Source organism: Sinocyclocheilus anshuiensis, unplaced genomic scaffold, assembly GCF_001515605.1.
Source record: "Sinocyclocheilus anshuiensis isolate Anshui unplaced genomic scaffold, SAMN03320099.WGS_v1.1 scaffold877, whole genome shotgun sequence".
In the NCBI taxonomy this organism is placed as follows: Eukaryota; Metazoa; Chordata; class Actinopteri; order Cypriniformes; family Cyprinidae; genus Sinocyclocheilus; species Sinocyclocheilus anshuiensis.
The window spans coordinates 1,343,586-1,356,919 of record NW_015557181.1 but is presented as its reverse complement, the minus strand read 5'-3'; the positions used below and the strand labels follow the sequence as shown (position 1 = coordinate 1,356,919).

Sequence of the window (13,334 nt, the reverse complement as noted above, 5' to 3'; positions counted from 1 at the left end):
ACAGCTAAAATAACGAAGGAGTGGCTTCATAACAACTCTGTGACTGTTCTTGAATGGCCCAGCCAGAGCCCTGACTTAAACCCAATTGAGCATCTCTGGAGAGACCTAAAAATGGCTGTCCACCAACGTTTACCATCCAACCTGACAGAACTGGAGAGGATCTGCAAGGAGGAATGGCAGAGGATCCCCAAATCCAGGTGTGAAAAACTTGTTGCATCTTTCCCAAAAAGACTCATGGCTGTATTAGATCAAAAGGGTGCTTCTACTAAATACTGAGCAAAGGGTCTGAATACTTAGGACCATGTGATATTTCAGTTTTTATTTTTTAATAAATCTGCAAAAATGTCAACGATTCTGTGTTTTTCTGTCAATATGGGGTGCTGTGTGTACATTAATGAGGAAAAAAAATTAACTTAAATGATTTTAGCAAATGGCTGCAACATAACAAAGAGTGAAAAATTGAAGGGGGTCTGAATACTTTCCGTACCCACTGTATGTCCAAAATCTCGTATTTTACTAGCACACTATAAAAAAAAAATTTTTCAAAGTTGTAAATAAAACAAGATTATTGGATTATGTTTTGTCAAGTAAATATATTTCAGTCTTTCTGCTTTAAAATGTCACAATTAATTCAGTGTGTTACTTGTAGTTTCTTTTTACTAGCTGAGTGAAAGTTGTTTCAAAGCAGGTTTGTTATAGTTAACTAAAATTAAATCAGAAAGAGCTTTATTTGCCAAACACACAAGGAATAAAAATGAAAATTAATAAAACTTAGACAAAAAGACAAAAAAATGTATCTCATTGATGCTAAAACAACCGTTTCAAAGCCATTTTTAGAGTACATTAGTAAATCAAGCCATGTTGGTTATCATTATTATTATTAAACAATTTGTGCAAATATACAGGAATCACAGGCGGATGGTGGTGGAGTGGCTGAACGACCCGTCTGAAGAGCTGCAGTTTGTAGCAGAAATTCTTAGTCAAGATGCCAAGAACTACCACGCATGGCAGCACAGACAGTGGGTCATCCAGGTACAGATCCAGTTGCAGTGTGGTGTGTAACGGTTTGCTAATCTGCATGTGTGTTCATGGTTCGTCTCTGTGTGTCACAGGAGTATAAGCTGTGGAATGGAGAGCTGGAGTATGTGGAGGAATTGTTAGAGGAGGACGTGAGGAATAACTCCGCTTGGAATCAGAGACACTTTGTCATTAGTCACACCAGTGGATACTCTGACCCTGCCATCCTCGACAGAGAAGTGCAGTGAGTCTCATTCGTTACCAAATCATAGCTTTTTTGCTCAAAGATAAATTGTATAACTCAATGTGATCCTTTGTATTTTTGCAAAGCTGAAATACTTTGCAAAAATTCAAATGATCACATGAAGTTATGAAAATGGCCTTGAATTAATTCTTTGTTTTTACTTGCATGTCATATTTCTCAGGCTTTTGAAGTTATGCTTTATGCTTTTGAGAGTGATTATTCAATAACTGCATCCAAAAAATTCCAATAACAATCCAATAATCACACAGTTCAGATTTTGCTCATAATTCTGAATTGCGAGAGAAAAGTCTAAAAAAAAAAAAGTCTCAAAAAATGTTAGTAGCAACTAATTTATGGAAATGTCTAGTTCTATAGTGTCTAGTTCTATAATAGTGCATAGTTCTATAACATTAACAAAAATGTATTACCTATAAAATGATTAACATATTAGAGTCAAAGCGCTGTGCATCTATATCACCTAAAGCTGCTTTTCTGAAGAGCACGCTAGTGTGGTTGCTTGTTGTGTGACATTACATGGAACATGTGAATGTTTATCTGGTTCCACCTGCTTTTAAAGAAACCGTTTCTGTAGAATTTACACATTAAGACTATTATTTGTTACTTGATAAGCAAATATGGCCAATTAAAACCATTCAGTGCCTCTCTTTCCCTTTTTCTCTGTCTTTCTCTCTTTAGGTACACCCTGAAACAAATAAAGAAAGCTCCTCACAACGAGAGCGCTTGGAACTATTTAAAAGGGTGAGTGTTGCAAACAGATATAAACAGCCTGTGAAGTCATCCAGTCATCCAAATCAACCAGCAGATGGCAGATTCTCACCATTAACAGACGTAGATGTATTGCACAAAAACAGTTTTAACCGAAGAGCCATAATGAATGTTTATGATCATGGATCATTAACAGGGTTTGCCAAGGCAAGCATCACTATTATTGTTGCTACTTGGAAATAAATATAAATATGTGTAGTAATTGCATGAATTTAAACATCGCGCATATATTGTGATTTGTCTCAAAGCATCTGTTCTGTGGCTCAGGATCCTACAGGATGGTGGGCTCTCCTCGTATCCTGGACTGCTGGAACAGGTGACAGAGCTTCAGGACACATGTAGTTCTCCATATCTCACTGCCTTCCTGGTCGACTTCTACGAAGATGCTCTGGAGACCAATAACTCCAGCTACGACCAGCAAGAAACACTCAAAAAGGCTTTGGAGGTGAGCTGTGAGTTTGCATATAGAGAAAACAGTAGCCATGTTTACATGAAGATCGTTTTCAGATTAAGATTAAACATTAAAGAAATTGTTCCGTTAAAGTTTACTCACTCTCAGGCCATCCAATATGTAGATGAGTTTGTTTCTTCATCAGAACAGATTTGGAGAAATTTAGCATTACATCACTTGCTCACCAATGGATCTTCTGCAGTGGATGTGTGCCGTCGGAATGAGAGTCCAAACAGCTGATAAAAACATCACAATAATCCACAAGTAATCCACACAACTCCAGTCCATCAGTTAACATCTTGTGAAGCAAAAAGCTGAGTGTTTGTAAGAAACAAATCCATCATTAAGACATTTTTAACATAAACATTTGCATTGGGCTAAAATACAAGTCCTCTATCCAAAATATTGCTTCCTCCAGTGAAAAAGTCTGAATCCGAAAGAGAAATATGCACAGATCAAGCACCGTTTACAAGTGATTTTGATGTGAGAGGACAACAGGGGATAGACTTTTTCACTGCAGGACGTGTAATTATGGTTTATGGACTGGAGGTGTCGGTTTTAAGTTAAAACATCGCAATGATGGATTCGTTTTTTTACAAACATGCTGCTTTTCACTTCACAAGACATTGATTGATGGACTGGAGTGGTGTGGATTACTTGTGGTTTATTGTGATGTTTTTATCAGCTGTTTGGACTCTCATTCTGACGGCCCCCATTCACTGCAGTGGATCCATTGGTGAGCAAGTGATGTAATGCTAAATATCTCCAAATCTGCTCAGATGAAGAAACAAACTCCTCTAACATCTGGCCTGAGGGTGAGGAAATGTTCAGCAAATTATCATTTTTGGATATAAATAGCTATAAATAGCTGCTTTTTAAGGTAAATAACATTATTTATTGTGATTTAAATCATTAATTAATCACCAAAGCATATTAATGAAGCAGAACTGCTGTTGTAAAACTTCTCAAAACTTACATAATGTGCCCATGTGCAACATTACTGTAAGAAGTGAACTCAGTTATGAGCATTTTATTATGGATAACACTATCAAACGCTGGGATTTTTTTTATCATAAATAATTAATTAGCCCGTATCACATGTAAAGTGTTCTCATAAAGAATGTTGTTTAATTCTTTGGTGTAGTGATTGTTTCATCTCTTTTAGCATGTAGGTTCACTCACGGATATCTACGTATATTTCATAGAATCTGTTGAATATTTCACAGTTTGGTGGTTTGTACAAAAATAGACATCATCCAGTGATTAAGGTAATTAGAGATTTTGGAATTCTGTCTTTAGCTGAAAGCGCTTGTCTTTAAATATTAGCTCAACACAACTTTAATAGATGTTAATTAATAATTGATCTGTGGTTCCATACCAATAAACAAAATGAATATAAAACGTAACATGGCTGCCTCTGCACGTCAAAGAGCTTGTCTCCACCATAAAGGAAGGGAAATCGGGACAGAGAAAGTATTATTCGCCTCTTGAGTATTTCTCCGTGACAGGCCTTGTGTTTTCCTCCGCAAACGTGCAGATGTTGTGTCTGTGTTGAGGTTAATGAGATTTCTTTGCTGTGGGTTTATCATCCTGTGCCGCCGATGATGATGGAGTTGAAAATTATTTCTGTTTTGAAATTGAGGCCATGTGCATGTGTATGTGTTAAAAAAACGCTTCAACCTTTCAGCTGCAGTCAGACTCGCCAGCATATGAGATGAGGAACATGAAAGCTGTCAGAGGAAATGGATAAGAAATTAATAGTTTTGTGCCAAGACAAAAAAAGAAACCTTATAGTAATGTGGGGTGGATGGTATTCAGAGTTGCACAGTTCTAGACCTGATTGAAATCTCTAAGGACGTTTTCACACCTGGCTCATTTGGAGTGTTTGTTTCATAACGTGGTGCAGTTTTCCATCTTAGTTTGGTTTATTTAGGCATATATAAACATGACAGTCTCACCAGAACAATCTGAGATCAATGAACCAGACTGTATCATAATTCATAATGGGAAATGCCTTAGGTAAAAAGCAGCAGTGTCTGATTATGTGGGTGTGCACATTAGTTATCACAGCTTTAAAAAAAACTCTTTATCCTAAATTGTTGTGTAATTGCTGTTCTCCAAAACAGGTGCAAGTATGAAGCCTTGATTCCCACTCTAATAAATATATATATTTATAGGTATGTACATATTGCACACATAATTGGTTTCCTTTGTATGTAACCAAAAAGAAAATTCAGTTTAAGTCCCTGTTTCAGAAAAAGCAATCTACACATCTGAAAATTCTCTGAATTTGATTCTTGAACCAACTTCATTTTGTAAGTTCTTACCCTCCGTTTTAGTACAGAATCTATAGTAAAGTTCTCACAGTTGTAGAGAAATGGAATTTACATAATTCTAGAGTCAGGGATCAACGCTAAGGATTTTTTCTTTTTGCTTGCCCTGCCAACATTTTCACTGGCCTTGCCACAAAAAATAAAATAGTTGCTGTTATCATTGCTTTTGATTTGTTATCTTGTATTCTAATAAATAAGGTTATATGACACCAATATTTACCAATAGTTACCAATGAAATTTTACAATTCCATATTTCAATTTCGATACCACAGCAAAAATCGCTAGCCAAAAATAAACATAAATATAAAGTTTAAACATTATTAAAGACAAGTGACAGCCAGTACATAAGAACAAATTACTAGTAATAGCACAATTAAATATAGGCCTATAGCACAAAAATAGAAATGAAATGATGCTTTAGGTTTTTATGTTTGTAGATGTTTAGGTACAGAAATTGAAAAATCACATATAAAATAACATTTGCATATTCTTCACTCTGTGTTGCACCTTGATTTTTCATAGCCATTTGAAATTAGAGGCAACCACTGCATTTTAATCATGAATTGGAAAAAAAAGTGCAATGTTTGATTTATATTAGACTGTAGAATTTCAAAATCTGAAGCACAAACAGAATAGCCTGACTTTAGCTATGTGAAATGATGCTACAGAAAACATCGGTATGAAACAGAAACAGCAGGTGGGCTGAATGAGACGCAGATTCACTCTCTGACAGCAGGCGGCGCTTATGGTACGGTACAGTGATACAGCGTTTCCTTGGTTACAGCTGTAAACACAGCAGCACTGCGTGTATTAACACTAATTTAAATGCATTATACTGAGACAAAATTAAAAGAAAACGCCATTTCTGAAAACAGTCAGTTCCGTTCCCCTCAGAAACGCATTCATAAAATACAATATTTGGGTTTTCGTCCTATATTTCATGCATCATGAACAGTGATCTTGTTCTGCCTGCTACAGTATTTTCTTCTCTTTGGGCCTGTTTACACCTGGTCATTTAATGCGTTTTCGCTGATCGGATATCTATCTGATTTGTTAAAACATTTCCATTTACACTTGGCCACATAAATGTGTCCTTGAAAAACGGATTTAAATCCGATCTTCAATTCCTGCGCTATATTTAAATTTAACAGTTCACGTCAACGAAATCAAAAGATAAGCGCTGCATTTTATTAATTATCAGTTCATTTCAAGATATGGAGAGCAATAGGAGAGTGCGCGGCATTAGCGCTGGAAAGATAAATTTGTCTTACTACTTTTAATGAAGATGATTGTGTGTTGACCGTCTGCGTCTTACTTTGTTTCATTCGTGGCAGTTTGTTTAATTCGGCTTGCTGAAGAGATAGCTACTCGTCCGCAGTGATACGTGTTGCATTAGCGCAGTCTGACTAATGTCATATAGCCTATAACACGCTCTCACGCGTTTATTATTTTAACATTTTGGGAGGAGTAAAATTTACATATGTGGTTTCAACAACCAGATGCATTTACACTTGTCGAGTTTCGTCTGGAATGCGACCCAGACCACCTCCTGAAGTGGTTTGAGCGATCGGATTTATATCCGTCTCGAATGCGTTTCGAAGGGCACTTACACCTGGTCTTTTCACGATCGGATAGCTATCCGATCAGACAAAACGCATGAAGTGACCAGGTGTAGACAACCCCTTAGTGTCTGTTCTTCAGCATCTCTGGCCTCTGTTAATGGCCGTTTACAGACTAAGTATAATAATAACGTAATATTTCCACACAAATGGCCATTGGGAAAATGATTGCAGTGTAGTTTGTGTGCAAGCATGGAACAGAAGATAGTCTGAAATAAAACAAAAAATGTCTGGTTGATCGGTGCATCTGTACTCCAGTGCATAAATTCAATATAGATTAATCATTGTTAAAGCTACAAAGTTACTTGCCAGGACAGGTATTTTGACATACTTTTGTATGTATTTGCCGTTCAGGCGGCTCGTAGAATTGTAGAATTGTAGCTCTCACATGGTGAAAATCATTTATTGTAACCCTCAAATGGTTCTTGAATGTTTCTGAGGGCTTCTACAGTGAAACTCTCACAAAATAATAATGTTATAACATATAATAATGATAATATTCTGATGGGTTCTACAATTGAATGCTCACATCAGTTATAGAATAATTATAATAGATATTTGATGATATAATGATGATATTTGATGTAACCCTCATATGGTTCTTCTGAGGGCTTGTAATATGGAACCCTCACATGGTTCTAGAAAAACATTTATTCCTTAGTATTAGTTTTTGCAATCCAAATATCTAAACATCCATAAACCAAGATGCAATTACTTTAGATACAGATGTAAAATGTCTTGGAAAATTTAACAACATGAAGTGAGTTTGTGTTTTCTGCGTTATGAGTTTATTTGTTATAAAAATAACAAATATCTGCCAATTAAATTTCTTTCCCTATGAATTAAATAGATTTTTCTGTGCTCATTGACAGATATTCGTTCTTGTTTTAATTATAAACTCACTTAATTTTGATCAGTTTCTACTTTTGTCATTTTGCTTCTCAAGTAAATGTATCTTGATTTAAAGGGGTCATATGATAGCGCTAAAAAGTGTGACGGAAATGTTACGCCCCTTACCATACTGTGATGATGCCCTGTCAGGCCGGAGCGATGATTCAAAAACATGAAAACCCATTATAAACGAGGCATTTGTTGCATCCAGTTGGGACATAATTATGGATTATAATGACTTATACTGTCTTTTTACACGTTGCATTGCATCGCGCCGCGTAAACATAAAACCATGTCTGCATTTGTGATCAGAGAAATGACAAACACCAAGCCCTACTCTACACTGCCCAAAAAACTCACTTTAAATATAAAAAACGTACTTCCAGTCTGTGAGTCAGAACAGCCGGCATTGTAGTCTACTCTACCAGGATCAGGAAACAGTCTTCCATACTTCGTTTTTTCGGTTATTTAAGTGCATCATTTGGGTATTTAAAGTGCACTTTTTATTGGAATTTTCAGTGTGAACGCACTACTCGCACTATTTATACTACAAAACATCATAGAATAGTGCATAAGTACGCGATTTGGGAGGCACCTACAGTATATTCCGTATTTCTTGGCACACTCATTTTATGCGTATTTGGCGCCACCTATTGTTGTGGGTGTATTATTGACATGTCAAAGTCTAGACCCTGAATATGAGACGACTGTGTTATTTTCAGATGTATTTCCAAGAAAAAAAACATTGTCTTATATTCGGGTCAATACAGTAATTTACATTTAACCATTTTAATATGGAGAGGCACTGAAATGTAGACCTTGGTTTAAGTGTTTTTGACCTACACTGTACAAGACGTGAGAACAGTTTGCTATTTATGTTTGTACGTTAGCATGGACTCACTAATTTTAACGTTAGCTAGTTTTAGCCAGAAATACCTTGCTGAAGCACAAGATGACATTAAAGGGGACCCATTATAAACGAGGCATTTGTTGCATCCAGTGGGGATATAATTATGGATTATAATGACTTATACTGTCTTGCGTTGCATTACATCATGCCGCGTAAACATAAAACCATGTCTGCATTTGTGATCGGAGAAATGACAAACAACAAGCCCTACTCTACACTGCTCCAAACTTGCGTTTGAATCGTCAGTGGCAAATTCTTTATAAAGGTCAAATATAGCATTCTGTGTAGAATTAAAATAGCTCCGATACATTTTACATTACGATACACGCATGTGATCCGCTCCATGCCATTGTGTCTCTGGACCGGGGCAGAGTGTGTGTGCGGTGCGGTGGTTAGCGTGACCGCGCGAAACCAGACTTCTTTTTTTCCTCAATGGAAAGCATATCACGATAACAACTGTTTGTTGTGCGATATATTGCCCCAGAAATAATTGCGATAAGCGATATTATTGTCATTTTAAACACCATGTTATGCCACTGAATATATAATCATAATTTAATGGCATAATAATGCAAGAAGGCCTACACACTTCCAAATGACAACAAACTTTTCATTTTTAAGAATATTTAGATTATGGAAATTAAGTATCAAAATATTAGATTCCTTAAAAAACCTGAATAAATAGTAAATAAACTATTTCTAACAAAAAGTGCAAAGTAACAAGTAGAAAAAAAGAAAACTGCACAAAGAACTTGTATGAAGATTTTTCCATCTACAGATTTTTCCCTGACCTTCTTTTCTCTGTAAATTAAGGGTGCACAGTACTGCTGAAAAACACAATCACTACTTAGCAGTCAGATGTCCGTATACACAAAGGCACAGATCCCTAAACGACCATATCTGCAGATGAAACTTTTTTGGTAGAAGCATTTTTTTTTATTTGAACTAGCATCTCATGACTACACCACGTTATGTACGAGAAGCTGCAAAAGACACAGGCGCAAGTGGAATGTACAAAACATGTGGTGACATAAATTTTTAAGTAAATATAACAGGCGATATATTGCGTCACGATTGAGGTCATGTACATATATTGCGCGATAAGTCGATATATTGATTATTGCGACAGGCCTAAGTGTGGGGGGCGGGCGCTTCGGATTCTAGAGAGCATTTGATTGGACAGAAAGTTTGATGAGAAGCTGAAGTATGACGTGACGTCAAAAAAATCGTTGAGCCGTTTTGACGGAAGTGATGAACTGCAAGCATTGAATGCTTATATCTTCTAAATGCGAATTTTGTCACTGTTTTGGAGCACACTGCCTTATAGATAACCTTAAGACTAACATATGGATACTAACACCCAAAAAAACTTTTAATTTTGATTTCATGGGGACTTCTAGTCGTATCCTCTTTTGGAAGACCAAACAAAGTAGTTTCGCTTTCACAACGAAATACACAGCGTCACACACGGCAGGCTAAAGTGAGCGGCAGAGGCCTAGAGTGAGCAGAGGCCAGCGGCTAGAGTGAGCGGCGGCAAAAGGAAAAATTGAAATCGCATCATATGACCCCTTTAATGTTCTGCTTGAGCAGATGAAAATTGTAACTTAATGACAACCAGAAAATGAGCGTTCTTCATTGGGATTAGGGTTGAATGCTTACAGACATTTTGCTCTGTTTTGTTTGGGTTTAGGAAATACAATAAAATAAAATAAATTCCATTGCCCATCCTCTCAGGATGCCTGGAATCAGTGTTACAAGTACCCCAGGCACATCGTTTTCCCATTGGCTCATCTGCGTTCGAGGGGAGGGGCTTACCGATAGGTCAATTCTAGAAAGGATTCTGCTCCTGTTTCTCCCATGCTTCTAAAGAATTCCTCAGCAGGTCGAGCTGGAGAACTCTGACCTTTCAGTAAGGCTGTGAACTGCAGAATATTGATGAGCGTAACCAGCAGATTTAATTTCATAAGGTCTGAACTGGCTTTTACTGCTGCTCAGAGGGAGCCGGCCGACTCACTGCTGTACGCAGGCGCTCTTTACATGGGAAAATGTCAGAGCTGCATTTAGACTTCCACTCCCCTGTTGTTTTACACTGTCTGAAATATGTATAGTGTTCAGTCAATGTCTTGGAGTTTACCATACATTTTTTTTTTTTCTTTTTTGGTTTTTGTCAGAATGCATTTCCATTTCTCCCCTCCGAATCATCTCTGCTATCTCCATCGATAAAAAGAGCCATAATTTTTCTCACTCTTTCACACCTCTTTGTTTTTTAGCTTTGTAAGCTCCTTGCCGAGGAAAAGGACACCATTAGAAGGGAATACTGGAATTACGTGTCCCGTTCTCTGCAGAACACGTATGGCTCAGGTGACCACGTTTCCTCCTCCTCTGACCCGCCACCTCCTCCCTCCTCCCAGCAGCCCGACATGGAGGCCAGTGACCCTTGAGGAGAAACGCAGGCCTGGACACATGCTTAGACAGAGAAATTCTGAGACATGATAGACTCTTTATCTTTGTATGAGTGCTTGCGTGTGCAGGCTTTAACAGCAGCACTTGTAAGTCAGAACGGTGTAAAAGTAGCCATATGCTTAAACACGCTCAGAGTGAACTGTACAGTGAATGAAATGGACTGTGGGAGTTTGGCAGTAAATCATACCAGTCATACTTATGTTTTAGACTAGCATCTAAGTTTTCCGAGGTTAAAAGTGTCATTTATCAAAGCGAATACATTGCCGACATGCTTCAGGTGTAGTCAGAAACATTTCTTGCCAAAGCATCTTCTGGTCTGTGTTACCAAAATGCTCAGACTGTGACTGTACACGCTTTTTTTCGTATGTTCAGAAATAATAATGGATAATGCTAAAGCTGATTGACTTATTTTCTTTGTCTTACATTTCCTGGTTGAAATAGGATCTGAAAGTGACTTATAAGCAGGTTTCAGATTTCAATGCCATTTTTAGCAGATACTTAACGAATACTATACTTAATTTTTTTACATTGTTTTATTCTGTGACAGAAACAGGCCTCCATAGCTCATTGCTTTGCTGTCAGGACAGTACAGGTATGAGAAAGTCTGTCCTTTATAGCTTCCAGTGAAGGATATTTCTGCTTCATTAACATAAGCTACTGTTTGCTATTATGAGTCATTTTTTTGTTAGTAAGCACAGGCTGTATTTACTCTGACTTCAGCAGACATCTGCGGGCAGAGACTGGGGTCAAAGCAGGACAGCTTCCCTAAAGTACAAGGGGGTAATGATCCTCGTTCAAGGGCACTCATCTGATGAAGAGCCCCGTGGCAGGATCTGAAGTGTTTATGGTGCAGAGCCCTGGCAATGAGACCTTCCCGCTGTAGCATTAGAACATTACAGTATTGAGCTCATCAGAGAAAGGGAACAAAGTCAGAATTGCGAATTGCGTCAGAATTAAAGTCCAAACAGCTGATTAAAAAAGAAAGCATTATTATGGATAATGTACTCAGTTTAAAGTTAAAATACCTCAATGATGAATTTGTTTCTTAAAAACACACAGCTTTTCACTTCACAAGACATTAATTGATGGACTGGAGTGGTGTGGATTGCTTGTGGATTATTGTGATGCTTTTATCAGCTGTTTGGACTCATTCTGATGGCACCCATTCACTGCAGAGGATCCAATTTGATGAAATGCTAAATTTCTCCAAATCAGTTCCCATGAAGAAGCAAACCTTACTTGAAATAAAACTGTTGCATACCCCGAAAAACAGGCAGTTTGTTAGTTGCATGGCCATTTATGAAGGCTTGTAGCTAATAAATTAATGTTTAACTGAAGTTTAATACATTGTCCTAAACTAAATTAGTGCTTAAAGGAATAGTTCACCCAAAAATGAAAATTCTGTAATTAATTACTCGCCCTCATGTTGTTCAAAACCTGTAAGACCTTCGTTCGTCTTCATTTTTTTTTTTTTTGCACAAAATATTCTCGTAGCTTCATAAAATGAAGGTTGAACCACTGATGTCACATGGACTATTTTAACGATGTCCTTACTACCTTTCTGGGCCTTGAACATGGTAGTTGTTTTGCTGTCTATGCAGGGACAGAAAGATCTTTTGGATTTCATCAAAAATATCTTAATTTGTGTTCAGAAGATGAACAAAGGTCTTTTGGGTTTGGAACGACATGAGGGTGAGTAATTAATGACAGAATTTTTGGGTGAACTATCCTTTTAAATGTAAGGTTGGATTTTCGGGTGCAGTTTATTTATGCTGCTAGTAGTAATAGTTTTCAGATTAAAATGAAACTTTAAAGAGCTTTTAATAAAATATAAAAAAAAAAATGTATTTGACTTGATTCCAATTTAGTCATTGGTTTGATGTGTTAACTTTGCTCCCTCATTGCCTGATTTAGAAGTTAATATTTCAGAACTGCTCTGTTGGGGATGAGTTTAAGCACAAATCAGATTTGTATTGACATTTCTACACAATGCTGCATTGAATCAAGGTCACAAAACAGAAAAAAATGCTGCCAAAATATTTTCACTGCAAATTCAGAAAAGAAAAGAGCAGTCAAGTCGGCTCGTGTAAGTGAGTGTGCTTAGACCAGAGGCTCTGGAGCTTAATTTAGATGCACTATAGTGTGAGAAAAGAGGATTGTATCTCATTTCCAGATGCAGGACATCGACTGTCCACAAGAAGAAAACAATGCCTTCCAAATCACGCAGCGAGAGCTGCAGAATACAGAGCATAAAGAGCCCAGGACAAGAGCTCACAGAAAGGTAACTTTCCTTTGAACTTTGCTGCATCTTCACTCAGGCAAACTTGAAAGGAATGAGGTTTAGATGCAGCTGGATGATTTTTGGTGTTCGACAAGATGTCAGAGGCAAGTGATGGCGATGGCTATTACCCCTGTGACAGTGACCAACTTGTGGGTTACTGGTAAATTTGGCCCTTGGGACTGTCGGTGTAGATGTTTTCTGTCCTTTTCTATTCTGTTTTATTTCCTTTTTCAGGGCTTTGATCACATCATAACCAGATTTTTAAATAAACTATAAGTTCGTTCTTTTCTTGGTTACTTTTATGGCTGTGTTCAGAATGAAATATAAGCATTGTGATA

At 37.3% G+C, this 13,334-nt stretch overlaps 1 protein-coding gene across 1 annotated transcript in view; it reads left to right on the top strand.

Moving 5' to 3' along the window:
* The window catches only part of fnta (farnesyltransferase, CAAX box, subunit alpha), a 14,199-nt gene extending 3,077 nt beyond the window's left edge, over positions 1–11,122 (top strand). Inside the window, exons 5-9 of the mRNA XM_016474008.1 lie at positions 906–1,032; positions 1,113–1,261; positions 1,958–2,020; positions 2,315–2,492; positions 10,523–11,122. Coding sequence (XP_016329494.1) covers positions 906–1,032; positions 1,113–1,261; positions 1,958–2,020; positions 2,315–2,492; positions 10,523–10,693 — 688 coding nt within the window. The 3' untranslated portion in view covers positions 10,694–11,122. The remainder of the gene's footprint in view (positions 1–905; positions 1,033–1,112; positions 1,262–1,957; positions 2,021–2,314; positions 2,493–10,522) is intronic.
* Positions 11,123–13,334: the final 2,212 nt, after the last annotated feature.